This window comes from Phyllosticta citriasiana (assembly GCF_038021145.1).
Source record: "Phyllosticta citriasiana strain CBS 120426 chromosome Unknown IWZ02scaffold_9, whole genome shotgun sequence".
Classification (NCBI taxonomy): domain Eukaryota; kingdom Fungi; phylum Ascomycota; class Dothideomycetes; order Botryosphaeriales; family Phyllostictaceae; genus Phyllosticta; species Phyllosticta citriasiana.
In genome coordinates, this window is record NW_027117286.1 from 706,815 (window position 1) to 732,089 (window position 25,275).

Consider the following 25,275-nt stretch of genomic DNA (forward strand, 5'->3'; position numbering starts at 1 on the left):
TCAAGCCGTGGCCACACGCCCTCCATGCGTCCCAGTCGTGACGTTATTTTGCCGTAATTGTGAGCGTTGGGAGCTGCATGTGCCTTGGTGGTTGCGGCAACGTGGGCTGCGAGTCAGTGGCACTGCCTATGATGCAATCCGACAGCCGCCCACCCATTCCAGTCGGGCAGCTTCGACAACCAGAACTCGCTCGTGGCAGTCTTGGGAACCTCCGGCTCGTTCAGTCTCTTGTCCAATGTGTCGTCGTGGTTGATTGCCGTCTGTGCGTGAATCTATTGGAATTGCGTATTACAAAGGAGACAACAGATGGAACCGTTCCTTTCCTTTCCCCATCCCAGTACTTCATTCCCGGCACTGCATACCTTGCAGTCCCGGAAAGAAAAAAATAAAAAAAGGCGCCGTCAATGGCCCGAACGAACCACGCCGCTGCTCCCTTGTCCATTGTGTCCGCGCCCGCCATCCCAGCACCAATCTCACAGTCGTTGCGCATCCAACATTCGAGTGGCCTTCTAAGCATCAACACAAGTGAGAAGCCGAGAAGTAAATCATCATGTCCCCCGCCCGGCCCACCACCTTCTTCTGAGAAACTCAAAGAGCAACTCTACTCTGCGCGCAGCAGCAGCTGCTGCTGCTCTTAGTTGGGCATGGCAGCTTCACCCGCAATCGTGCCAAGCGCTTGGAGGGGGGGGGGGGGGGGGGGGGGGGGGATGGGGGTGTGTGTGTTTTGCGAACCAAAATGACTCGTGTCGGGGCGCCTAGCTGCCGTTGGCCTCGGCGTCTGCAGCCTGGGCGTCTACGTTGTGGTAGTCCAGAATTTCCGAGTACCTGTTTGCCGTTGTCAGTCTGCGTCCTGTGTGCCCGGCGCCTAGACTGCCAATCCGAGACATACATCATTATCTTCCATGTGTCGACGGGCAAATCTGCGTCGTTGAACGACCAGTCAAACTTCTCCTCCGCAACCGGCTCGTCCGACGGGTCGTGGTACGGCGCAAGGTAGGGGTGGGCGAGGGCATCGCCGGCGCGCACGCGCTTCTTAGGGTCAAAGACGAGCATGTTTTCAAGCAGGTCGATGGCTGCAACAGTCAGCAGGGGTCGGGCCAAAAACACTGGTCGCAACATACCAAGCGGGTCGGCGTTCTTGAACTTGTTGGCAAGAGGTTGGCGCTCGCGTTTTGGAAGCGATTGGACAAATCTCAGCGTCTGTGCCATGTACATTAGCAGCAAGTTCCGGGAGCAGCGGTCGATTGTCTCACATTCTCGCTGCAAATGGTCTGAATCACGTCGTCGGGAGGGGTGCCCAGCAGCTCGGTAATGATGGAAAACTGGTTGACGTGGTCCTTGCCGGGGAATAGAGGCTTGCCCTCAAGCATCTCGGCGAAGATGCAGCCCGCGCTCCAAATATCAACCTCGACGTCGTACTTTTGCCACGTGAGCATGATTTCTGGGGCTCTGTAGTATCTTGTCGAGACATAGCCCGTCATTTGAGGGTCTTGGATGCGGGCCAAACCAAAGTCGCAAATCTTCAAGTCGCAATTTTCATTGACGAGAATGTTGCTGGGCTTGAGGTCGCGGTGCACGACACCGGCCGAGTGGACATATTTCAGCCCGCGCTGCGACGTGTTAGGCTTCTATGCTTGAGCTCCAGGGAGCGTGGAGCGCACCAGTATTTGATAGAGGAAATATTGGATGAATTGCTTTTCGAGGGGTCGGGAGGTGAGCAGGCGATGGAGGTCGGTACCCAAGAGCTCGGTCACGAAGTAGCTGGCAGATGTGAGCGCAGTGGCGGGCGGATGGGGAGCGGAAAAGTTTTTGCATACATGTCCTCGAGGGGAGAGATGAAGATGTCACTGAGGCTGATGATCTGTCCAGACGGCGCGTCAACAAAGCTCGGATTGCCATGTGCAGAGCCCGTCTTACGTTTTCATGCCTCAGGTGCTTGAGCAGCTTCAACTCGCGGTAGGTGCGCTTCGACAGGACCGGGGTGCTAAAGGGTTTCATGATCTTTTTGACGGCGACGGCCTGGCCGGTGAGCTGGTCCTTGGCCGAGCTGGGGCAATCGTTTAGCAACAGAGGGCGAGGCGACGAGAGGGTGGGAAGGGTTACCAAACGAGGCCAAAGGCACCCATGCCCACGGGCTGCAGGTCGGTATACCTGAAGTAAAGGGTCAGCGAGGGCCTTGAAGCGCATTTGAGCGAGAGCAGTGGAGGAGGTACCTGCTGGTGATTTCGAAGGTGGTGCCGAAGATTTGGGCGCGCACAAACTCAGCCATGGCGGAAGAACGGGGCGAGCGATGGCGATGGAGACAGGATGGAGGATGGTGGGAGAGGACGTGGCAAAGCGTCAAAGCGTGGGCTGCGCCGTGGGTGTTGAGGAGTGGAGGAGACGCGGCAGCAGCGGGGCTGGCAGGGCTGGCTGGCTGGCTGGCTGGCTGGCTGGCTGGCTAGGTAGGCTCGGAGAGATGGCGGAAGAGAGGCGCGGGAGGAGGGGAGGGGAGGGGGAGGGGGAGGGGGAGGGTGAGAGTGAGAGTGAGGGTGAGGGTGAGAGTGAGAGTGAGGGTGAGGGTGAGGGTGAGGTTGAGGCGGAGAAGACGAGCAACGACTTTGGGGGACGAACAGGACGGATGATGGAGTTGGTAGAGGGAGAGGTAGATGTAGAGAACTTAGGACAGCCAGCGGAAGAGTCCATGGATGGATGGATGGATGGATGGATGGCAGCAGGCCCGCCCCGGGGAGCCAGTGCACTCCTACGTCACCGCTGGCCCTTGAGGTGGTTTCCTCGTTTCCATTGCTGCGAGCACGCTCCAACAAGCAAGATTCGACTCGGCCATGGGTCATTTGGTCATTCATGGTTTTCGTCTCTATCTTGCTTCTTGGCCCTCTTGCCGACCAAAGTCATCCAGACAGCCAGACGCACCACGGCCGTCCCTTTTGCCTCTGCTGTACTGTATTGTATGTAGAGGCCATGGAACGGGCTGGCCGGCTTCGGAAAGGGCCGAGTCGCATGGCTGGATCGTCGATCTCGGGCGCTGAGAAAGATGGGCAAAACTGCAGCCAAAACGTACAAATCAAGAATACCCATCCTTCCTTCGATCCATCCAACACCACTACACATGTACATGCATGTTCACATTCATTCATGTCCCTCTCTGCACCGCCGCACTGTGGCTGCACCGCTGTGCCAACTGCCCTGCCCTGCCCTGCCCCTCTTTGTCCAGCATCCAGCAGTCGGCATCATGTGTATAGTGATACTCGTCGCTTCTGGTGCGCATGCTCGTCCGTCTCGGCCCTCGTACGCTGCTGGCGGCTTCAGTCTTATAACGTCGTCTACACTCGATAAGCGAGGATCGCTGCCAGTGCCTGACGGATGAAACATGCCAAGTCACAGCCATTGCGGCAAAATGACCATGTCGTAGTAAAGGACATAGTCGTCGCCGTCGGCTTTCGGTGCCCGAAGACGACTGCTGACTGTCTCTGCCTCGAGGCATAAAGACGTGAAACACCAAGTTGACGGGAGCAGAGAGGGCGGAATCAATCGAGTCTAGCACTGGCTGGCTGCTCTCACTTGGCATAGCAGACAAAGTGCGTCAGAAAGGCGAGGCTGATTTGCTTAGAGCAACAATATGTGCTTTTTGACCCTCTCCCTGCCCTTCCACTTCCGCCCCGTCCCATCCCATCCCATCCCCATCCCCATCCAACGCACGAACCCTCTCTCTCTCTCTCTCTCTCTCTTGCTCTCGCTCTCTCCCTACCATTCCCTCTTCCGCCTCAACCACGACTGCTGCCTCTCGTTTACCCCCTTCCGTCGTCCTTGGCCTAGCTCCCGATTCCCCCATATATCCTCCGCCAGTCCACCAAGCTCTCCCCACTTCCACTCCCAATTCCCCGCGCCGCCTGCGCCCGCCCGCCCGCCCGCCCGCCCGCCTGCTACCACTACCTCACCACCTCTCCTACCACCACCTCGGTCGTCCAGCTGCGGCGTGCTATTGCTCTGGGAACAACTGGGACCCTGTGCTGTTGCTCGTCTTGACCCCGTCGCAAGGCAGGGAGCACAGACACCCTTGACGCGCGAAACGACAGGGACGCTGCACATCGATCACCGCAACGTCCTCTGCCTCCCATCGACAACCCTCCCGACTCTCTCTCTATCTCTCTATCTCTCTCCCTCTCTCTCTCTCTCTCACGACCGCTGTCCTCCCGTTGCATCCGCCTCCAAACACGCCCACACGCCTCTACCTCTCTCGCTGGCAGCGCCGCCTCCGCCTCAACCTCGCACCGCCCTCCTCCCGCCCCATTCCTACCGCTCCCCGTCTCTCCCGGACTTGGCGCTGCTGCTCATCCCTCGACCACATCGTCCTGCGCCTCGCCGCTTCTAGCCCCGAACAACGTCGCAGCCCGAGTCAGCGCGCCAGGCCCACCGTCTCCATCCACCACCTTGACAATCACGACTCTGAATACTGCCTCCTGCCCCGCGACCCCATTCGCACCGCCCACGCCCACGACAAGACGACCACCTCCTTGTGCCCAGTCGCTTCCTTTGTCGCCGGCGCTCTCGGCGGCGATAAGCCACCATGGGCATATGCATGAGCACCAACAAGGAGGATGCCGAGCAGAAGAAGCGCAGCCAGGCCATCGACAGGAAGCTCGAGGAAGACTCGCGGCGGCTCCGGCGAGAATGCAAGATTCTACTCTTGGGTAAGTAAGCCCTGTGCTTGCACGCCCTCTTGCCGCGCGCTTCGTCTGCTAACCCACCCGTCCATCTAGGCTCCGGTGAAAGCGGCAAGTCGACCATCGTCAAGCAAATGAAGATTATACATCAAAATGGATATACAGTCGAAGAGCTATCCATGTACCGTCTCACAATCTACAAAAACGTCATCGACTGCGCCAAATCCCTCATTGGCGCCATGCGACAGTTCGACATTGAGCCGGAGCTCCCGGGCAACGACGAATACTGCGACTACTTGATGGAGTACGTCGTGGATCCGGATCCGGAGAAGCCGTTGGAGGCCAAGGTCGGGCAAGCAATCAGTTCGTTGTGGCACGACCCCTGCGTCAAGCAGGTCATGGACCGCTCGAGCGAATTTTACCTCATGGACTCGGCTCCCTAGTAAGACGTTCCGCTTTGGGTCGTCGACCGCCTCTGCTGATGCACGCTAGTTTCTTTGACGAGGTCCACCGCATTTCCGCCCCCGATTACATTCCCATTGAAGCCGACGTCCTGCGAGCGCGAACAAAGACGACGGGTATCTACGAAACGCGCTTCACCATGGGCCAATTGAGCATACAGTAAGTCCACCTCGTCGCTCTCGGTTTCGCACATGCTCACTCCGCACGCAGCATGTTCGACGTGGGCGGCCAGAGAAGTGAGCGCAAGAAGTGGATACACTGCTTTGAGAACGTCACGTCCATCATCTTTTGCGTCGCCTTGAGCGAATACGACCAAGTACTGCTAGAAGAAAGCAGCCAGGTACGCCAGCTCCGACTGCGGACCAAAACTCAACCGTGCACTGACAAAGAGGCCAGAATCGAATGATGGAAAGCCTGGTGCTGTTCGACTCGGTCGTCAACTCGAGATGGTTCATGCGCACGAGCATCATTCTTTTCCTGAACAAGGTCGATCTTTTCAAGCAGAAACTGGCTCGATCACCTCTTGGCAATTATTTTCCCGATTATTCCGGAGGCAACGACGTTAACCGAGCCGCCAAGTATTTGCTTTGGAGATTCAATCAGGTCAACCGCGCGCATCTAAATCTATATCCTCAGTAAGTCGGGCCAAGTCTCGGGAATAACCAAGACACGAGCTTACAAACAAAACCAGCCTCACTCAAGCCACCGACACGTCCAATATCCGGCTCGTGTTCGCTGCCGTCAAAGAGACGATACTCCAAAACGCGCTCAAAGACTCGGGCATCTTATGAGCTCCCGCCACACTCCCTACCAACCGTCGTCTCACTGCAGATCGCCGACTCGCAAAACATCTGTGCTCAGCCGACCCCCCTGGGCCACAATAATACCCTTCGGATACCAACAATACAGCCCACACCCATGACGAAACCTGTCTCAACCTTGTCCATCCTCTCCTACATACGCGTTCACGGCTTCTTCGCACAAGGGTTGCGCTCCCCAGCATTGGAGTTTACGGTGTTTGGCGCACTCTTGGTTTTGGCTCATCAGCGCCTGCGGGAACCCTTGTAATTCCGCTTCTCTCCTCCACCTGGAATAGCCTTGTGTCCAGCGAAATTCGCCGTCGCGAATTGAAGAAAAAAAAAAAAAAATCGTCGTCGCACGTCTTCGTCCCAGACCTACGTCATTCCTTCGTGTCGTACGCGACTGGCAACTCGATCTTTTGGAGACTTAAGGCGCCCACGAGCCGAGAGTAACCCACACATGTGCTCCCGTTTGGCAGCCTCGAGGTCCCCGTGCTGCGCTCATTTTTCTCGTCCTTCCCTTGTCACCTCGGTATCGGAGGCACGTACGTTGTTCCCGGGACGTGTGAAGTTTTTAATGAGCGGTATTGCAACACCGCATTTCCCTATTTTGCGCCGCATGCCTCGTTGTTTGAAGCCTCGGGTCTGTTGCCTCGAGCCTGCAGGCTCAAGCCGCATAACGAAAAGCAGTCCGAGGCCTCTTTTTTGAATTTTATACATTTCTTAATCGCAGCCCCACATATATTTTCTTTTCGATTGGCACTGCACCAAGGCGGCAAAGCTTTACCCTTTTATGTTTTGGTCTCCTTTCATATCCCACCTTTCCTTTGTTTTTGTTTGTGCCTTGGCCATCATCATCGTTTTGGGCGGGGCTCCTTTTCTTCTCTTTCATTGTCGATTGGAAGGCTAGGCTTTCCTCAAGAATCTCCGACCTTTTTCTTTTTTCTTTTCTTTTTTTTTTTTTTTTTTTAATTCCGAGTTTCTCATTGAGGGAGGGGAACGGGTTCAGGAATTATTCGGCTGGATGATATGGGATGGACTGGAAAGGGAGATAAAGGGACAAGGGAATATTGGGATCAGTGTCAGTGAGTGGTGGGTCTAAGTGTGGTCGTGACCGGCCACTCACAATTACACGTATTATACCGGTGAGAGGTCTTGCCGCAAGAAAGAGGAGGTTGAAGCAGTAAAGCAGAGGCCACACGCAGGGCGCTGGCAGAGGCAGCGTCAGCGACGACGAACAGACAGACCCAGACAGAGGATGTTTGCGAGCGGTGCGGAAAGAAATGGATGCTGGACATTGAGAAACCACACGTATTATTCTTTGCCCTTGACTGCTGACCCTGTCCAATTTCTCTCTCTGTCCTTCCCCACTTGTCTGCCTTCTCACATAGTACGTGTGCTACTACATATCGTCCATTCGCAAAGCAGGTCAGGGTGACGCGTACCCCCCAGCCAACAACCAAGCAAGTAACGACGGGGAGGTCGGAGCAACACGGGAGTTGCAGGACTCGGAATCGAACAAGCACAGCGACAGGCAAGTCAATCAGATCCCATCTTTCCAATATTGCGAGCAAGCACTCGGCGAGCCGGGGAAGCATGCATCCAAGCACTCGAATCAGTCAGTCAATCAACAAAGCAAGCGGGCAAGGTGTTTATTTAGATCACGGGATAGGGATAGACGTCGAAAGTTTCTCATCGATTGACTATCCGCTGTCGCTCGCTTTTTTCTCTCTCTCATGCATCATAGCATTCCACAATCATCCGCATTTGGGGGGGGGGGGGGGGGGGGCGGAGGGGGCCCCATCTATCCGCCAAGTCAACGGCCGGCTGCGGACTCCCGGCGCGGACGGGCCGTACGCACGCATGCTATTTTTTGCGTCGTCGTCGTCGTCGTCGTTGTCGTGCGTGCATACACCACTCACATCGATCAATTCATCCAGCAACCTGCCCTACTTACCTGACCGCCCGCATACACATCAGTCATACGACAACGGGTAGACCAGCGAACCAAAGGAAAAGGAGGAAGCGAGAAGAAGCGAGAGACAGAGAGGGAGAATGGAGACGCCAGAATCAGAAGAGCAACCCCAGCCGGACGTCGACGTCGACGTCCGCATTTGGGAGTCGGGTTTGAGACATACGGGGGCCGTGGCATGAATGATGTACGTAGCTGAAGCCAGAGGCGCAGGCGTGGCGACCCGGCTGGCTGGCGGGCTGGCGGGGAGGTTTTTGCCGTGCATGCGTGCTGTTGTGGCTGGCTTTTCCGTTGTACAGTACGTACGTACGTACGTACGCACGAGTACAGGCGGGCAGGGCATACGAGGGAGACGGGAGGGAGAAGGGGGGCACTGTAGGTAGGTACCTTCACAGGTGGGTGTGATGCGCTCGTCACGGAAGTAACGAGGTACCCACCCTCTGCTGGCAGGCCATACAAACAACTAGCTCGGTCGGTCAATCAGTGTTTGGATGGATAATGCAATTTTCCTTTTTCTTTTTGTTTTACGGGACGTGGGCCGGCGACGAATCGCGGCGCATGGCATCGGGGACGGATAGGGATCGGATCTCGCAGATGAGAGCAGATGAGCAGCATCTGAAATCTGCAGCACATGCGCGCGTTTCCATCTTCAGCGGGCGGAGCATTATTGATTGACAGCTTGCATCTGGGCTGCTGCTGCCGCCGCCGCCCCCGGCCGGACCGCCGCGTGGAGCCAGCGGCAGAGAGAAGAAACTTTGGTTGGTGGGCGGATGCGAGGGGAGCGAGCGGGTGAGGCACAGACAAAGGCGCAAGCGCGCGGAGGCGGATTAAAAAAAAAAAAAAAAAAGAAAAGAAAGAGAAAAGAAAAGAAAGCAAAAATTTAAAAGCAAAGAAAGCAACGAGACAAAAAAAGACAGTCGGCGGTGCGATGCGTCGTCGACTGCTCGCACATGCAAGTGGAGGGTTGGCGAGACCAGAGCTTTGGCCGTTAGCCGCACCTCCCGCCCACGTTGTCTGGTTCCCGCGGCCGCCGCGGCACTTCCCGTCAACTCAAGCTTCGCCTGAACCTTGGTTCCTGGAGAACAGGGTACATACATGCAACGCCTCTCTCCAGTCTTCAATCACTCCGCGTCTTCGCCGACGTTGCTGTTGCCGCCGCTATCGTCGTCGTCGTCGTCGTCGTCGTCGATTATGGTTCTGTCGTCGTCAGATCCCTTCTCCACGCCCTGCTTTCGATGCAATGTGACCGTTGACTGGCTCCGAATCCTCGATGTCGGCTTTGAGAAACTGCCACAACTGGTCATGGTTCGCCGCATCAACCATATCCTTGCGATCAGTCGTGTTCTGGTAGCAAACGTAGATGAAGATCTCCAGATCGCTCATGATCCCCTCGCGCTGCCGTTGCGTGAGTCCCTGCCACTCTCTGTAGAGTTGATCGTCAATGTAAAGCTTCAGCTCTTCTTCCTTCTCTTTCAAGTCTCCATCGCCTGGGTAGGTCACTGTCCAGGGGTTGGATTTGAGGCGTGGGTGGTATCACATCTGATTGTCAAAGTAGAAAGTGACTTCGACCTCCTTGTCCTTGCGGCTGGGCGCACCGTGTGTCAGGTGAAAGTTCACGAAAACATCTTGTTCAATGGTGTCGACGATGGAACTGGGGGCTCGCGTAGAGACAGTGTGCGTCTAGAAGGCGCTGGCAAAGCTGGGCACTCGAACGTTGGTGACTGCAAAATGAAAAAGCGGTCCCCGGGAGGCGCTACAGACGACCTCGCCAACGGCGACAGTGACGAAGACGCTGAAGCCCTGACCTGGGGTGTGCTGGTGAAAAATGGTCTGTCGTCTCTCGAGGCAACTGTTGAGCTTGAGCATGACGTGTGCAGAAGATGGGACTTTGGGTCATAGTCCTCCCCTGCCGAGGATGCCTCAACCTTGACCGGGGATTCATCACGCGGAGGCGCGATATCGCCTGGGGGCGTTGAAGGATCATGCTCAGTGACGCTCGAAGCGGTCTTTTGGGTAGCATCGCTTTCGTCAATCGGGAAGAAGATGCAGTAAAAGGTTTTTTGCGGTGGCGGTCGACTCAGAGAAATAAGCTCCCAAATCCCAGACTTCAGCCTCGACCGCCGAGTCTTCAATTGCTTCGAAATGAAGACCGAACGTGCTTTGATCGGGCCTTCGTTTGAACAGATGATTTGCTGTCTTTGCCAGCTCCTGCTCTGATTAGTTGTGCTCGTGCGCACTGCTCAAGGGACACTCACTTGGTACGGCATGGCCAGATGGTCCGTAACGAGGAAGCTGCGGCTGCACTCGCTAGAGGCGAGCCGGACGTACCTCATCTTCGATGATTCGTCAATTTGACGCTTTGGAACTCTGTTGTTGCTTCTGTCGTAGACAGCCAGATGAGCGAGCGACGCAGATCAACAAATCTTGGGCTGGATCAAGTAGCTCAATCAACGAGTGACGAAGGGCGGGGTGGAGAGGAGCAGAGGTGCGAAAATCAAGGACGGGCATTTTTCTGTTGTTGTCGTCTTGGTCGCCGCCCCGCCGAGAGATGTGTCGCGGGTCACAGACGCCGACACTGACAACAGCTGCGGAACCATTACTCCGTTTACTTCTGAATGCTGGTCATGTTGAACCTTCCAGGTCCTCGTAAATTCTCAACAAGGCCGTTGTTTTTGCTGGGCCAGGGCAGGCTCTGGATATGAGGAAATGAATGGGAGAGAGACAGACTCCCCAGAAGCATCCTGGCCATTCCACGGTTTTCAGAAAACCTGAATACCCAGACATACGCCACCAAACCAGCTCTTGCCAAAAAATCACCACTCGAGATGATAGGTATATCTGCGCTCCAGTTCACAAAAGAAGCAAACGAGCCCAATCGGTTCCAAAAACGCCTGTTCATCCCTGTCGTCTTATTTCAATCATCCGCCAATGCTATTGCGAAGACGCGCTTTGGACCTTGTCCTCAGCTTTGACTTCCATATGCTCTTCTCCAAGACTGTCACTCTGGTTTCTTGTCCGCTCTTCGTTTTCAGCAGTAGTGGCGTCATCTGCAGGCTCAGGTAGTTTCTCCGTCCTCTTCTGCGCTTCTTCAATTGCTCCCTGTGCCTCCTCTTTGTCCCCATTGACCTTGGATTCCCCAACGACCGTGCTCTCACTTGCAGCTGCAGACTCAACCCTGTCTTCTAAAATCTCAGGTGTCTTTTCATCGTCCGAAGCCTTCTTTGACTCGATGGGGCTATCCGGTGGTGGAGGGCTCGCTGGTCCATTTTTGCCCTTGCGCCATCCGGCACGCTTCTCATTTGCCCACTGGCCCCAGGAGCTCAGGTAGGCACTGGCACGCTCTGTGCGGCTGGGTCCGTTTGACTTGTCTTTATCGCTGATGCTACTGGTAGGACTGCCTTGCTTCTCTTCCTTTTCGGCTTTCTCGGCTGCTGCTTTTGCTTCTTCGTCGCGCTTGCGGCGTTGGGCCTCGCGCATGGCTTCAATGTCAGCCCAAAGGTTGTTGAAAGCCGTAGAAACCTTCTTTTGGCCCTCGGCGAGATGCTTGTTTATCGTCTCTTTGCCATGCGCAAAGCGCTCATCAAGGTGCAAAGCCTCGACCTGAGCATTGAGGCGGCGCTGAATGTCCTCCATGGTAAGTCCACCGGAGCATGGGTGTTCGGGAACAACAATATCAAAAAGATGTTCATCCGTGTGGCGATTGAATATGCGGAAATTCTCCGTCTTTTCCCATGCCGCAATGAAGTCATTGCCAAATTCAGCGGCGGGATCTCCCTCGATCTCGTTGATGACGGGCCCCTTCAGAGTATCCTTGTGCGCTTCATAATAAGTACGGTACTTCGATGAGGAGAGCAAGGCGAGGAGATATTCCTCAAACTGCAAACGGATGAATTCTTCGCTTCCGGAATATCCAAGTGTATTCGGTCGGCCTGGGTTTTCCTCGTCCCATGTATCGTTGACGGCCTGTGTGAGAAAGTCGATCCATCTCCTGTCTGGAGTCGAAAGGGTGAGCGCGCTGCGAAGCGAAGGCGACGAAATGTTAATGGTACCCTCATCCAGCTGCAAACATTATCAGCCTTTCAGATTTCTTGAAAAGGAAGAATCGTGCCAATTACATTGATCAGTATGTCGCTATATCGATCTTTTTGCTGCAAAAGTAATGAATTTGTCGAGCCAACAACGTAAGACCTTGTTTCACGATCGGCCAGCATGTCAAGTTGTTGCAGTGGCGTATATGGACCGAAAAGACTCCCCTGTCGCGGATCAGCATAAAAAAGCTTATGGGAGGTGCGCAGCGTCACCAACCTTTCCAAACAATTGAAGAGGAAGTCCCATGTACGCCAGCACTGGTAGATGTGTTAGCAGCAAAGCCAAGTCAAGCTGCGGTCGACAGCCTTACGAGATGCTCGCTCGCTCGTCTTGAGAGAGGTAGGCCTCTCCAGATTCTCCTCGTAAGAATTGAAAGCTGGGTCTGCGCAGTCTTGCAAGTTGCGAATCAGACCTGGTATCAGAGAAATCAAAGAAAATTGCATTAAGCAGAGCCGCTCGCAGCTAGAACCGAAAAAAAGCATCTGGCCAAGGTCAACAAAGTCCGAATCACTTGTCTTTGTGATAAGCCCACCTTGGGTTGGAGCAAGCAACATTTGAAAAGTACCAGCGTTTGGTGCTTGTATTCATGAATTATTTCGCGAAGTGATAGACCTAAGGTCCGTGAGTCTGCAGGAACGGTTTCAGCTTGACAGGGTGACTGACCAAAAAACTGGTCGCGTTCATGTTCCCTGTCCTTGAAAGTCTTGGCTAGGCTGGCCTGAAAACCCTGCGACAGCGTTAGTAGTACGGCAGGCAGTTTCGAATAGTGGACCAACCTCCAAGATGTCCAGGTCGGTAAAATCACTACCGAGTATGAGCAAGACGAAGACTTGTAGTGACGGGGATCGAAATACTTTTGGGCAAACCAAGCCTTTGTCACGACCGATAGCTTCTCGCGCAAATATCCGAAATGCTGGGGACTGTCGGTGATGACGACGACGGCCTTTTGGACGGTCGAGCGTGTGACTTCGGCAGGGCGGTTGACCAGATCGTTGGCGTCGAGTTGGCGGGTGCACGAGATTCCAAATAGAGAGGTCGCGGGGCCGTCTAGGGTGGCTTCACGGCGGAGTGTAAAGTAGGAGAAGTCTTCGGTGGTGCTATAAGCAGCGCAAAACATCAGCGAGCGGATAGGGAGACAAGACGGGATGAATCAAAGGTCGACTCACGCGTGGGCGCCGTCGCTCAAAGCCATGAAGGGCAGCAACGGCCACTCATTGTCGGCAGCTGGATCAGCGCCATTCTCGACGCCGATCCAAGTCTCGACCTCGGGGCCTCTGTACGCATGTTAACCACGTCAAGCGGGGCGGGTTGGGCGAAATACCTTGCGTGGTGGAAGTCGACGACGCAGACGATAGGAGGAAAGCAGTGGTGGAGCGGTGCCATGTTACGGCAGACACAGGCATAGCGGTCGTAGTCGAGTGTTGTAGTGGTGGTGGTGGTGGTGGTGGTGGTTGAGATTTGGTCTTGGTCGCGCGGAACTGGGGCCGCGCTAGCGCCCGCAACGGAACCATGCAATCTGACGTCGGGTCCACGGGTCCATCTTCAACAACAACATCACATGCCAACTATTTATTTACATATCTACACGTCTACAGATTGTCGCCCAGGAATCTCGTCTGCAACGGGTCGTCCACCCTCGGCATCTTCATCACCGCCTTCACCGTGGTCGGCGCCCTCTTTTCCAAAAACGCTTCCGTCACCGTTATCCCTTCGCCGCCAGTCCCTACTGCTTCAGCTCGTCTGACGTATTTCAGCGCAGCTGCCAAAAAGACCATTGTTTTGTACGTCGGAAGTTTTGTGCCAGGCGGTTCTCTGAGCGCACTGACGTACAAGTAATGCCAGCCGCGGTTGTATCTCTTGATCTTCGCATACTGCGGTTTTCTCCATCCGGGCCAGCGTGTCATGAGTTCCGTCTCCGTCAGTGAAAAGGCTTGCACAATACGCCCAGATCGCGCCAGCAGCTGAATGTAGTTGTTCCAGAGAGAGTTGCTTAGCAAGTATCCTTCGCCAAGGAGAGACTGTACAACGCGCTGAATGTCTTCGACGCGCTCCTGATTCTTCAACGACATCATGTACACTGCCAGCGCACTTGTAAGCATCTTTTTGCGAGGGACGGCTTTCCGAAGGCTTTCGTCTTCTTGCGATGCAAACTCGCGCGCGATTGAGGCTGGTCGAAGCTGGCTCAACTCGTCGGCCTGTTGTTTTGCCAGGTGCCAGCATTGCTCCACCTCTTCGTGCTGCTCCGCGTGCAGGAAGTTGTTCATCAAAGCGACGAGCATGCGTACAGGGGGTGTCCTTTCGGGGTCCGAAAATTCAATATCGTTCCGCTTCGCGTACACGTCGAACATTTTTTGCGCCATGTCAAACATTTTTTTCGATCCAAACGTGTGAATCAACGTGTCCAACCAGGAATCGCGCAGTTGATTGGCAGGTGTGAATTTGGTGCCGAGTTGTATCTCTCTGCTGATGTCCCAGGGCTCCAGCAGTTTCATTTGGCCGAGTGCCATTCTCTCAGTCTTTTCGAGCTTGTCGGATCCCGTCTCTCGATTCATTTGAATTTCGTTCAACAAGACGGCCTGTACGAGAGCTGACCTTGTACTAAACGAGGATGGGACCCTTCGATGTTGTCGGAAGCGGTCGACATACCACACTTTCCAGTATCTCCGTTGACTGATGTATCCGCCCATCACAATAGCATAGTGCAGAGCAAGACTCTCGACTGGTTCCTTCGTGATGACGGTTCTAAGAATCTTGTACGCAACGTCGGTTTGGTGGATGTTTGCAAGCGCCAGGAGCAAGGCCGAGTACGTATGCGCGTCGTACGGGATTCTATGTTGAGTCATAAATGCCAAGATGCGCTGGACCGCCTGGGCGTCCCTCTGTCTGGCGTATTCGCTCGCAATAATGTTCCAAAGACTGGTCGTGTCGCCTTCTAGCTGTCCATCTGCTTTGAGTTCCTGTAGTTGCATGGCGAATCGCTCGGCCGAATGCAAGTCGTCGCTTTTCACGTATGCCAGTACGAGGAAAAGAACTGTACGAGAATCGCGCAGAATGGTTGAATCTAGTTCTGAGATCATGTCGAAAATCTCCTTGACAGCTTCAACATCGCCGCGCTCCGCCAAAGGCTCCAAAATGATTCTGAAGCTATTGTCGTTCAGTTTGGTGACCTTGGTCATTTGCCTGAGCCTATTCCAGGCCCCTAAAAAGTCATCCTTCCTTACATGAGCCTTGAGGACAGAGTTCCACATCTCGGAATCGGGAGTCAAGTCGAATTCTTCTTTCATATACTTGATCAAATTCTCTGTTCCAGCCACATCTCCTTTCCGGGAGAGGACATAAAAAACCGATCTGAAAATCTTGGGGTTCTCGCGGATGCTGCGCTTTTGGTATGTGAGGAGTTCTTTGAAATAGGCATTGACTCGACGGTCGTTTCCCTGACTCGCGTGGTAGTGCATCAAGAGACTCAACACCGTGACCGAAGGTCGACCCTCAAAGAGTTTGTAGTGATAGTAGACCACTCCGGTGTTAACAGTTTCCTTTTCAGGGAGTTTCGGATGTCTTATGAATCCATGGAGCATGCAAACAAACGTCGATGGCCTGATCCTAATGGGGACGACGGATGGTCTCTCACGGTCCTCAAGCAGAGCCGTGACATAGGTGTCGTACAGTCTGAATACAAGCGGCGGAAGGTGGAAATGTTTGGTAATCTCTTTCGCGTGAAGTATCCCTTCTAATGCACGCGCATGCAGCTCAGCTTGGACGTCAGCAGAGACATAGCCGGAACGCTTCAACCTGAGAAGGAGGCGCCAAATTTGTGCCTGGCTACTTTCGGGAGACCAAGACGCGGCCATTTGTGCTATGGCTTGCCTTGATAGCTGCTCGGTGAGCTCTCGCAATTCGAGTTCAGATTCTGTTGGCTCGGCTCCTAGTCTCTGCAGTTCGCGAAGTCGCAGGAGAAGCATAGAGAGGTGATGGCCGAGGTCCAAGTCATTTCCTATGATAGCCCAGTCGATTGTCCCAATTTTTTGAGCTGTAGCGATTAAATCTATCGCCAGCTGCCACTCGCAGTCTGCAATGGCGCGGGAAATCAGAAGCTCTGGTGTCGGCCTCAGCCAGTCAAATTCGGCGCGCCCCGATTCCCAAAGTGAATCATGTTCCAGGAAATCTCGATGAATGTCGCCCGAGAGTGCTCTTGATACTCCTTCCAGATAGACCAAGGCAGCTTTGCCCGGGCCTTGGATGGTCAAGTATGCCAGGATTGCACTGTTGTAGGACTGCCCGACTCTGCAGTCTTGCGGCAGTGATTCAAAAACTTGGATGATCCGCTCAGCGTATGTGCGAAGAAAAGGTCTAATGGATCCAAAATGCTGGAGAATGGCAGTGGCAAGTCTAGGTGTTCGTTGGCCAGCAGTGAGCGCGTTCCACAAGCGCCAAATTGCTTGGGGGAGAACATCTCGTGATTCTTTATCGATACTGGAATCCGTATAGAGGTCTATAAGTTTTGAAATGGCTTCCGTCTTATTGTCGGACTGTTCAATCCTCTTAATGAGCTCAGAGATCTTGGGTCGCTTGCCTTGTTCGCCGCCACCGACAGCCCCTACAGCTGTTTGAGCCTTTGGTGAAGATCTATGTTGAGCATCGGATGAGTCCGGCGGAAATGCATCCACATCACTGCCGAATTCGTCGTCTTTTTGTTCGAAAACATAGTTCTCGCCCAGATCAATACCCTCCGCATTCCTCTCTGCTTGGCCTTTATCGGAATCGTCCTCTCTCGGTTTCTTTCCTTGCGAACTTGTGTCTTTTGGTCCTTCTCTTGACGAAGAAAAATATCTGCGGCCAAGATTTGGCATACCGAGCGAACGAGGTGGAGAATCGTACCGTCTCATCAAGGCGAGGGTGCGATTTGGGTACAAGAAGTACAGAAAGGACACATTGCCGTCTGCCTGGTGAGCTTCAGCGGCGGTGCTGTGCTCCCCAAGATCCGAGGCATCCTTTTGCGGGTTCAACTTTTCCGGGGCGTTTTGGAGGTGTGCCAATGGCTGAGAATTGGAGTCATGATGCCGGGACGACGGGTGGAGGGTTCGAGGACCGCGAATAGACTGAGGGGCAGAGGCGCACAGAAAATGTCGCCCTCCTTTTTCAAAATATGTAGGCGCGCGCTCGAGCATAACCAGGCTATAGGCAGAGACGGTCGTGGCTCATGGGCCTTGGGCGAATGACGGGCGAGAGAAGGAATCGAATGCGATTAGCGGCAAGAAAAGAGTCTGGAATGATGCAAGAAAGATTGCATGACGATATGCCCAACTCGTGCTCAGGCGTGTAGCGGGCACAAGGTGAATAGTGGCGACGATCTATGATGCAGCATCATGGATGTACTTTTTGCGCGCCAGGTCGGAGTGCTCGGCTCCGATTCCCGCAGAATTGCACGCACGGCCCGGGTCTATTCAGGTCAGGTGGGTTCGCGTCCCGTCGGGATCCCGATCCTGCCATGCGTGCTGGCTTCGGCCCGAGACGGAGAAACCAAATTCTCCGCGCTGGCGCTGGTTCCTTGCCTGGCGGGGCTCGCGGCGGCGTCCAGGCGGTCCAGGTCCTGGAGCTCACCGTACTGTCTACTGTCACCGTCCTGTCTACTGTCACCGTCACCGTCTTCCACGATGGACATCACGGCCTTTGTCGCCTCCCAGCGGGACAGCGCTCTCCTTTTGGGGGACTACAATACCTACCGTCAACAGTTGTCGCGCCGATTGCTCGCGCTGAGAAAACGTCTGGGCCGCGCAACGCCAAAAAACGCCAAATACTCCTCCAAAGATCCCGTCACGGCTGCTGATATTGGCTCCAGCCATGAGTGAGTCTCTTACTCACTGCATACTTTTGCTTCTAACACTGCTTGCGCAGTTTTGTACACCTTCAGATCTTGACCGCCGAGCGTGCCTGGGCCCATGCGATGCACATGAGGTCGCTTCACGCCGAAGACAATGCTCAAAAGGGAATTACCGGAACGACACGCAAGCACATCATATCGCGCTTGCACAAGGCCGCCGTGATCGCTAGAGAATTGTCGCTGCAGTTGTCGGATCAATCTGCCAGTGGTGCAACAGATATCGACATACTGGAAGCGAAGGCCTACTACTATTCGCTATGTGGCGCTCAAGAATTCGAAAAGCAGGCACAAGGACAGCCATCAAATGGCACAAAACCACCAGATCAGCGATGGCAGGATTGTCTGGTCAATTACAGTGCCGCGCGAGTCATCTACAATGCTCTGCTGCAGTCGACAAAGAATGACATCTTCAAGGACATCTTGACCAACACGGTCGATCCCAGTCTTCGCTATGCAGCGTATCAATCCCTTCTTCCTCGAACAATGACTGTTGCCGCAGTCGCCTGCCAGAAGTTTCCCCGTTCCGACCCCGAACTTGTAAACGCCGTCGAAAAGGTGTACCCGGATGCTCTGCGGGAAGAGTCACACAGTGCAGGTACTTGCCCATGATCTAATCCACGTCCTTGCTAAAGCTGACTTGAGAACAGGAAAAGGGGGTAATACGTCTGCTGACATTCCAACCACGATTATTTGGCGCTCGCGCACGGCCAGCATCGTTGACGCCTCCATTGGTCAGGCTCTTGCACAAGTTGCCACGGCTGAGGCAAAGTTGTCTACCTTCCTGGCATCATCTGCTCCGGAAATCCCGCTTCGTGAAAAGGCGGCCGCCTACGATGACGTCTTGATCGCATGCCAAGATGCAGCCGACGCTACACGCCGTTCGATAGAAGAGTTGGAGAAGGAGGGGATAAATGAGGGTGAATCGCAAATGCAACACCTAAGGGTCACAAGCCTGGCAGTCAATTATGCCTTGATCGGGTGGCGTGTCGGGCGGAACCGCGTCCTCATTGGGGGTGATGACGGTGCTACTATAGAGCCTCGAAGGATCAAGAAGGTGAAGGCTGGAAAGGAAGGCAAGGAAACTGTCGAGAAGGAAGAGGGCACTGGCCGCAAGTTGGCGAGTCTAAGGGAACGTGTGGTTCTCTTCGACTCGATTCTTCAAAGCATTGATTCCGTCAAGGAATTGCGGGGCGCCATGCGCGACTCGGATTTCATTCAAGAGTTGGATGGCAAGCGCGCTTACTTCCAGGCGCTCAAGTACGTTCAGTCTTGCCCTGCACATTTTCTGCACATTACTGACATTTCTTCCACTAGATGCCTCAACATCGCCTACTCGCACGCTCTTCTCTCCTCTTCCAAGAATGCCTTGGCTCTCTTTGCTCGCGCCTTGGACCTCTCAAACCTGGCCCTCTCTACAGGGACCAACAGCTCAGAGACGTCCTCCAAACCTCCCAACCTCGAAATCTCATCACAGCAAGCCAAAGCCCTGCAGTTGCGTGCCCAGGGGCTCGTCACGCAGTACCGCGCGCTGGTCGATCTCCAGAAGCTGACCAAGGGCGGCGAGAAAGGCGGCACAGTCGCGGCCAAGGCACCGCTGGTACAGCGCTTGAAGCAATACCCCGTCGAAGAAGTCGACCTCAAGAACTTGGTCGAGTGGCCCCCGCGCCTGCAGGCCGTTCCCGTCAAGCCCATGTTCCTCGACGTGGCCTTCAACTACATCGACTACCCGGGCAGAGCGGGCGTCGCGGTGACGGAGAACGGGGGTGGCGCACGTCTCGACGAGGCAGCGCAGCGGGCGCCGGAGGAGAAGCCGAAGAGCAGGGGCTGGTTTGGTTTCGGCAAGTGAGGAGACAGGATGGGGCCGTGAATATAGCGAACATGTGCATCAGGCAGGGCGCAAGACGGATTTGATTTGATTGCTGCAGTGGCATGCTCGAAGCGGTGTTTGGCGTCCAGCACGAGCAGCAAAATACCTATATAGGTAGTCCGTTGGCAAGAATCAATGCTCAGCTCTGCCGTCCATGACGCTATTTCCAGCAACAAAGACTTCTCCGTGAAAGCAGTTCACAGCCATGTGAAACGGTCGTGTTTTTCGTAGTCCTTTTGTCCGAAATTCCCCGCTGATAGGCGTTGACCAACAGCCAGCCTCATTTTCGGCACATAGGTGGACTCGTAACCCCTGTGTAGGTTAAAAACGAGGACGATCCTTGACATACACCGGTAATTGGCACACTCGCGTGCTATGCGCGCAGACATTTTGACCACCTCACTCTGAATGTCAACAAGACCTGTTCATCCACACTTTGCTGTTAGATTTCACAGCCCTCACCACACACAATCTATCATCCTGCGAGGTTCTTCTCTTATAACGACTGACATGTCACTTCCAAGCAGACCGGGACGTTTGTTTGTAAAAGTTAGGAACGACATGTCTATTCCAGGAGCCGTCACATTTCCCAGGCGGCGATGATCCAGAGGACGAGCGCGCATCGGCGGCGGCCTTTTGCTGTACACATGAGCATTCGCCCTTCTAGCCCTGGACCAGAGCGATGCGGGAGGAAGAGCGAGGCAACTATCTAGAAAGGCGTGAGAGAGGAGGGAAAGAGAAATACAGGATGGACATGACCGACCTAAGAGCCAAAAGGAAATTTATGGACAAGCGGGACCGAATCCTCCCGCCGCCGCCGCCAAACTCCAAGACCCCCCCCCCCCCCCCCCCCCCAAAAAAAAAAAAAAAAAACCTCCAAAAGACAGTACTTGATCCTCCCTTCAGTGCGCCAGAGGAAACAGAAATCAAAGAGATACGATAGAGCGATGCGTTGACTCAGTTGCCAGCATGGCTGCCGTACTCGCTGCCGACGTCGCTTCCGACGTCGCTCCAGCTGGAAGGGGTGGCTGCACCGCCAAGGTCCGAGTAGCTAGCCTCGCTGCGTGCGTCTGAGAAGCCTGTCTCAGACAACTCGGCCTGGGAGCTAAACGGATTCGAGTTGGCCTCGGCAGTGCCAGTTGAGCCGTTGTGGAGCGAAGACAGGACGGCAATGTCGTCGGCGCCGCGACCGACAAGTGACGCATCCGTGGAAAAGTTGTCCTCGGTCGGGGTCAAGGTGCCGGTGCTGTGCGCCATGTGGTCGTCGTCAAAGTCGCTGCCGTCGATGACAGAGAGGGCGGGGGACTCTTGGATGGTGGGGCCGGCGGCATGCGAAGCGGACGAGTAGTAGGATTCGGTAGTGGCTTCACCGGTGGTCTCGGAACCATCGGCGTGGACAGGCTCGGAGACGTCGATGAGTTGGGGCAACGAGGAAGCCGGCTGGGCCTCGACAGTTGCGGTGGTCTCGCGCGAATCCATGATGAAGTCGTGAGGGGTCACGGCTTCCTCGTTGTCGTCACCATCAACCGAGTTCTCCTCGACGCCGATGAGGTCGCGGTCGAACAGGATGGAAGCCTCTTCGTCACCAAACGGCTGGGCATATGAAGCGCCGCTGATGAAGCCTCGAGCGCCCTGGCCACGGAGTCTCAAGTTTTCCGAAGCAGCGTTGTCGGTGGCAGTGGTCATGGCCTTCTCGTTGACGCTTGCGGAGCCTGACTCGCGGAGCGTGCCATCTTTGTGGACCAAATCGTCAAAGGTCGAGCCTCTCGTGGCTGGTCTCTTCTCGTCGTAAGTTTCGCTGATTTTGGCGAGCTCGTCAAGATCCACAGCGACGCCTTCCTCGCGGGCACGCTTGATCAGCTCATTTCTCCTCTGGCGGATGGTGTCTTGACGCTTCGTCCACTGTTCCTCAGTCTCGCCGGGAGCTCGGTACTGGCGCGCAGGAGGGTTGATTTCGTCACCAAGCTTGTGAAAGGCAATCTTGCGTCGTCGTTCGTCGAGCCAACGTTGGACTTGGGGACTCTGATATATGGCGATGCCGGCAGCGACGGCGACGGACACTGCGATGATGGCGCCTGGCTTGATGGTCAGATTGGGAGGCATGAGGAGCGGACGCAGGAAAAACAGGCAGCGAGGCAGGTGGAAGGTGGAGGGTGCGACAATAAGAAGTGATCGGAGGTGGTGGCGGTGTCAGGAATGAGGTGGTGCAGAGCAAGTGGCGAGATGCGGCTTACCCTTGACCGCTGGAGCAGTCATGTCGGCGCAGTCGAGGAGAAACGGATGGCAAAGTGAGAGCAGATGAGAGGGAATGGGAAGAGGCAGAGTGAAAGAAAAGCAGCAAGCAGCCTGGAGGTGAACGAGGCGAGGTGAGGTGAGGTGAGGACGGGTCAGAGGCCAACGGCCTGAAGTCAAGCTTCCCCAGGTAGGTCCAGCCTGTGGCGGTGCCTGGCTCACTCCCGTCCCCCACCAACATTGCGGGGCGGGCAAGTCCATGTCGCTCGGTGTATGTATCCACTTTGGTTGTACCAACATTGACACGGATTCATTCAATTTACATCCTGTACCCAAACCTTCCATATCCCTTACAGCTGCTCATTCACAAACAATCCAGCCATACCCATGCCCGTACCAATACACATACTCGTCAACAAGATCTTCTTCTTTTGCCGCCTGCACTCGCTCAGTCCAGTGACAATCTGCCTTGTGCCAGTGCATCCCAGCGGGTGACCCAACGCAATCGCTCCACCCCTCGGGTTCATCTTCTCGTGCGGGATCTTGAGCGTCCGCTGGCAGTAGACAGCCATTGAAGCAAACGCCTCGTTGATTTCAATCACATCCACGTCATCGAGCGTAATGTTGAGCTTGCCCAACAATTTGGGGATGGCAATGGTAGGACCAATTCCCATGATGCGCGGCGCCAGACCTGCAACAGTGGAAGACACATACTTGGCCAGGATGGGTTGACCAAGCTCCTCAGCCCGCGAGCGCTTCATGAGCAGCACTGCGGCAGCTCCGTCCGTCACTTGAGACGAGTTGCCTGCGTGGCTTCGGTCGCCGTGGGGCAAAAAGGCCGGCTTGATCTTGGACAGCGACTCATAAGTCGTGCCGTAGCGAGGGCCCTCGTCCTTGGAGAGCGTCACCTTCTTCTCCTCGCCCGTCTTTGGGTCCTTGACCCGGACAGTGATGGGCGAAATTTCCTCGTCGAACAAGCCAGCCTTCTGAGCCACCTCGGCCCGGCGGTACGACTCGGCCGCGTACCGGTCCTGCTCCTCCCTCGAAATGTTGAAGTCCTTGCCAACATTTTCCGACGTCTGTCCCATGGGTTGCATAGCGTCCTGGGCTTCTTGTTCCTTGAGAATCTCGTCGAAGAAGGGCCTCTCCAGCTGATCGCCACCCGCCGACATGGATTCGGCTCCCATGGCGATACCAACGTCGATGTTGCCATTGGAGATTTGGTTGGCAATTTCCTGAACTGCCTTGAGACCGGAGCTGCAGAAGCGGTTGGTCGAATATCCGGATGTGGTGTTGGGGAATCCGGCGCCCAGCATGGCGGCGCGGACGTAGTAGGCTGCCTTTCCGTCGCTGACCTGGCGCGCAACCCGTCAGCCTTTGTGCATGCATTTGGTCTCCTAACACGTACATTTCCAACGCAAATGTCCTCGACCAATTGCGGGTCAATCTTCATCTTGGCCTTGACCTGCTCAAGCATCTTGAACATAATGCCATCGACGGGCGTGTCCTTGAGACCGCCCTTCCTGCCCTTGCACAGGGGCGTCCGGATGGCGAGGGTGATGACAATGTCATCGGGGTTTTTCTGCGTTCTAAAACAAGCTCCGACGTCAGAAAGGAGCAGAGCAGAGCAGAGCAGAGAGCGACTCACATTTGCGACAGCCCGCTGCGGCTGGGGGTCATGTGAGAGACGATGCTCTTCAATCGTTCGGCGGCCATTTTGAATGAATGTTGGAATGTGGAGTGGAGAAGCTGCTGATTTCGTCTGCGGGGACGGCGGAGGTTGATTTAACGGAAGGGTTCGCTCTGGGCCGAGGCTGCGGAGGGCTGCAAGCTGATCGACCTCGGGGCAGCCGGCTCGACAGGATTGACGCGGCAGAGCTTCATGTCCAGGCTAATCTTTGCCATCATCTGCCAAGGAGACGGACGCTTTTGGATGTAGGAGGTGGAGAAGGATGGATTCTGACAGCCTGTCTGTCTGTCTGTCTGTCTGTGCTCGCCATCTGGGGCCCCGCGCACGGCAGGCTGAAGACTGGAGGGCGCGGCGGCTGGAGGCTCAAAACAGACTTCTGACCATCACTCAACACCATCACTCTTGTCGTCTTGCCTCCTTTATGCGTCTGTATCCGACCTTCCTGCATTAAGTTTTCCCTTCGTCATCTAGTCAGAGCTGTCCTTCCAGTCGTGCGTTTCTCCCACTTTCCCCCGCACAGTGGGTAAAGAAAGAAATGAGACATGCACAGCTGTGCAGCCATAGTGGCGGACGACTGCTCCCTAGAGCATGTCTCGATTCTTTCTACACCCACCGTGCCCGCTTCTTCTCTTTATCTCTCTTGAGCCTGCTCCGATGTCGGCCGTTGGCCGAGACAAGCCACCGCTTTGGTCGATTGCTGCAGGAATTTTGCCTTGAGTCTTCTGAGGAACAGAACAGCACCATGGCACGCTGGCTCCAAGCCGAGCGAACTCGCTCTGTGATCGCTGTCGACTTTGGTTTCTGTTCTCGCGAGTCTTGTGCGCTCTCAGCTTTGCAACAGTGATAAAACTCCTTTTGAAAGCACCTTTGCACAGCTGAGAGTTGACAGCGACGACTGACTAGACGCCTTGCGGTTGGTCCTGGACTCGGCAACCGGCACGCTCTGTCCACTGCATATCGGCGATGATGATGAGGCACAACGCCATAGCAGTCCTCTACGGATACCAATCTGACTGGCTACATGACGCTCCTCTCCCCACGTTTTCCGTGCTATTTCCACTTCATAATGTCGCATTCCCCTATTGTTGTTGTTGTTGCTGCTGCTGCCACTCCTCGCCTCTCCTCCTCTATGCCTTTCCTTCCTGTGCCATAACTACCACAGTCATGGCCGGATCCCATGACGCGAGCACCACCTCGTCCTCGAACACCATTTCCGATGCTTCGACTCACAGCAGCCATGACCCACACACCGTCCCCGGCATGTCAACTGAGCTCGAAAAGGCCGAAACCGCACAACAAGCACCCCCAGCACGACACCGCTCAATAGACCGCGTCCAGTCTCAGGCCCAATCCGTACTGTCCACCGTCCGTTCTCGAAAGCCAGTCCCGCCTTTCAATCATCCTCTCGGCCACACCAAGACAGCACCAGACGTCATTGTCGACTTTGACGGCCCAGATGACCCATACAACCCCATCAACTGGCCTACCCGCAGGGGCGTTAGCATCTTTGGCTTTTGCGCTGTTGCTTTGATTCCGATACCCTACTTGTTTTTTGTCTATGGCCGTAGGATTCGCGCCAGGGGGGAGTTTTCCAGAGATTCCACCAAGTGGGCTTGAT

At 55.0% G+C, this 25,275-nt stretch overlaps 11 protein-coding genes across 11 annotated transcripts; 5 read left to right on the forward strand and 6 right to left on the reverse strand.

Moving 5' to 3' along the window:
• Nucleotides 1-701: 701 nt before the first annotated feature.
• On the reverse strand, nucleotides 702-2,714 carry IWZ02DRAFT_456004 (Hog1-like MAP kinase protein). The gene is made up of 10 exons (XM_066767822.1): nucleotides 2,574-2,714; nucleotides 2,214-2,537; nucleotides 2,104-2,151; nucleotides 1,918-2,047; nucleotides 1,818-1,861; nucleotides 1,662-1,761; nucleotides 1,254-1,610; nucleotides 1,122-1,200; nucleotides 890-1,073; nucleotides 702-825 (listed from the first exon to the last, which is right to left on the reverse strand). The coding sequence occupies exons 2-10, from the start codon at nucleotides 2,267-2,269 to the stop codon at nucleotides 756-758; spliced, it is 1,068 nt and encodes a 355-aa protein (XP_066621208.1). The 5' UTR covers nucleotides 2,270-2,537; nucleotides 2,574-2,714; the 3' UTR covers nucleotides 702-755.
• A 39-nt stretch (nucleotides 2,715-2,753) lies between these two features.
• IWZ02DRAFT_456005 (uncharacterized protein) lies at nucleotides 2,754-3,562 on the forward strand. Its single transcript, XM_066767823.1, has 2 exons — nucleotides 2,754-3,323; nucleotides 3,375-3,562. Exons 1-2 carry the CDS (start codon nucleotides 2,845-2,847, stop codon nucleotides 3,484-3,486), a joined length of 591 nt encoding a protein of 196 aa, XP_066621209.1. The 5' UTR covers nucleotides 2,754-2,844; the 3' UTR covers nucleotides 3,487-3,562.
• Nucleotides 3,563-4,579: 1,017 nt separating this feature from the next.
• On the forward strand, nucleotides 4,580-5,917 carry IWZ02DRAFT_380698 (guanine nucleotide binding protein, alpha subunit; the record flags this gene model as incomplete). Its single annotated transcript, XM_066765122.1, has 6 exons — nucleotides 4,580-4,691; nucleotides 4,761-5,106; nucleotides 5,157-5,285; nucleotides 5,337-5,466; nucleotides 5,523-5,761; nucleotides 5,818-5,917. 6 exons carry the CDS (start codon nucleotides 4,580-4,582, stop codon nucleotides 5,915-5,917), a joined length of 1,056 nt encoding a protein of 351 aa, XP_066621210.1.
• An 830-nt stretch (nucleotides 5,918-6,747) lies between these two features.
• On the reverse strand, nucleotides 6,748-7,315 carry IWZ02DRAFT_456012 (uncharacterized protein). The gene is made up of 4 exons (XM_066767824.1): nucleotides 6,873-7,315; nucleotides 6,826-6,830; nucleotides 6,801-6,803; nucleotides 6,748-6,776 (listed from the first exon to the last, which is right to left on the reverse strand). Exon 1 carries the CDS (start codon nucleotides 7,222-7,224, stop codon nucleotides 7,009-7,011), a length of 216 nt encoding a protein of 71 aa, XP_066621211.1. The 5' UTR covers nucleotides 7,225-7,315; the 3' UTR covers nucleotides 6,748-6,776; nucleotides 6,801-6,803; nucleotides 6,826-6,830; nucleotides 6,873-7,008.
• Nucleotides 7,316-8,993: 1,678 nt separating this feature from the next.
• IWZ02DRAFT_434577 (uncharacterized protein) lies at nucleotides 8,994-9,797 on the forward strand (the record flags this gene model as incomplete). The annotated part of the gene is made up of 1 exon (XM_066766375.1): nucleotides 8,994-9,797. One exon carries the CDS (start codon nucleotides 8,994-8,996, stop codon nucleotides 9,795-9,797), a length of 804 nt encoding a protein of 267 aa, XP_066621212.1.
• Nucleotides 9,798-10,829: 1,032 nt separating this feature from the next.
• On the reverse strand, nucleotides 10,830-13,370 carry IWZ02DRAFT_380315 (LAlv9 family protein; the record flags this gene model as incomplete). The annotated part of the gene is made up of 10 exons (XM_066765100.1): nucleotides 10,830-11,957; nucleotides 12,014-12,151; nucleotides 12,204-12,244; nucleotides 12,298-12,469; nucleotides 12,520-12,599; nucleotides 12,651-12,714; nucleotides 12,764-12,791; nucleotides 12,842-13,084; nucleotides 13,154-13,261; nucleotides 13,309-13,370. 10 exons carry the CDS (start codon nucleotides 13,368-13,370, stop codon nucleotides 10,830-10,832), a joined length of 2,064 nt encoding a protein of 687 aa, XP_066621213.1.
• Nucleotides 13,371-13,526: 156 nt separating this feature from the next.
• On the reverse strand, nucleotides 13,527-17,388 carry IWZ02DRAFT_456018 (uncharacterized protein). The gene has a single exon (XM_066767825.1). The coding sequence runs from the start codon at nucleotides 17,153-17,155 to the stop codon at nucleotides 13,577-13,579; it is 3,579 nt and encodes a 1,192-aa protein (XP_066621214.1). The 5' UTR covers nucleotides 17,156-17,388; the 3' UTR covers nucleotides 13,527-13,576.
• Nucleotides 17,389-17,641: 253 nt separating this feature from the next.
• On the forward strand, nucleotides 17,642-19,714 carry IWZ02DRAFT_491989 (uncharacterized protein; the record flags this gene model as incomplete). The annotated part of the gene is made up of 4 exons (XM_066769806.1): nucleotides 17,642-17,832; nucleotides 17,883-18,463; nucleotides 18,516-19,125; nucleotides 19,183-19,714. The coding sequence occupies 4 exons, from the start codon at nucleotides 17,642-17,644 to the stop codon at nucleotides 19,712-19,714; spliced, it is 1,914 nt and encodes a 637-aa protein (XP_066621215.1).
• Nucleotides 19,715-20,583: 869 nt separating this feature from the next.
• On the reverse strand, nucleotides 20,584-22,214 carry IWZ02DRAFT_456020 (uncharacterized protein). Its single transcript, XM_066767826.1, has 2 exons — nucleotides 21,970-22,214; nucleotides 20,584-21,810 (listed from the first exon to the last, which is right to left on the reverse strand). The coding sequence occupies exons 1-2, from the start codon at nucleotides 21,989-21,991 to the stop codon at nucleotides 20,693-20,695; spliced, it is 1,140 nt and encodes a 379-aa protein (XP_066621216.1). The 5' UTR covers nucleotides 21,992-22,214; the 3' UTR covers nucleotides 20,584-20,692.
• Nucleotides 22,215-24,019, reverse strand: IWZ02DRAFT_456024 (Thiolase, N-terminal domain-containing protein). Its single transcript, XM_066767827.1, has 3 exons — nucleotides 23,616-24,019; nucleotides 23,376-23,556; nucleotides 22,215-23,322 (listed from the first exon to the last, which is right to left on the reverse strand). Exons 1-3 carry the CDS (start codon nucleotides 23,681-23,683, stop codon nucleotides 22,318-22,320), a joined length of 1,254 nt encoding a protein of 417 aa, XP_066621217.1. The 5' UTR covers nucleotides 23,684-24,019; the 3' UTR covers nucleotides 22,215-22,317.
• An 802-nt stretch (nucleotides 24,020-24,821) lies between these two features.
• On the forward strand, nucleotides 24,822-25,274 carry IWZ02DRAFT_434582 (uncharacterized protein; the record flags this gene model as incomplete). The annotated part of the gene is made up of 1 exon (XM_066766376.1): nucleotides 24,822-25,274. The coding sequence occupies one exon, from the start codon at nucleotides 24,822-24,824 to the stop codon at nucleotides 25,272-25,274; it is 453 nt and encodes a 150-aa protein (XP_066621218.1).
• Between the last annotated feature and the right edge of the window lies 1 nt (nucleotide 25,275).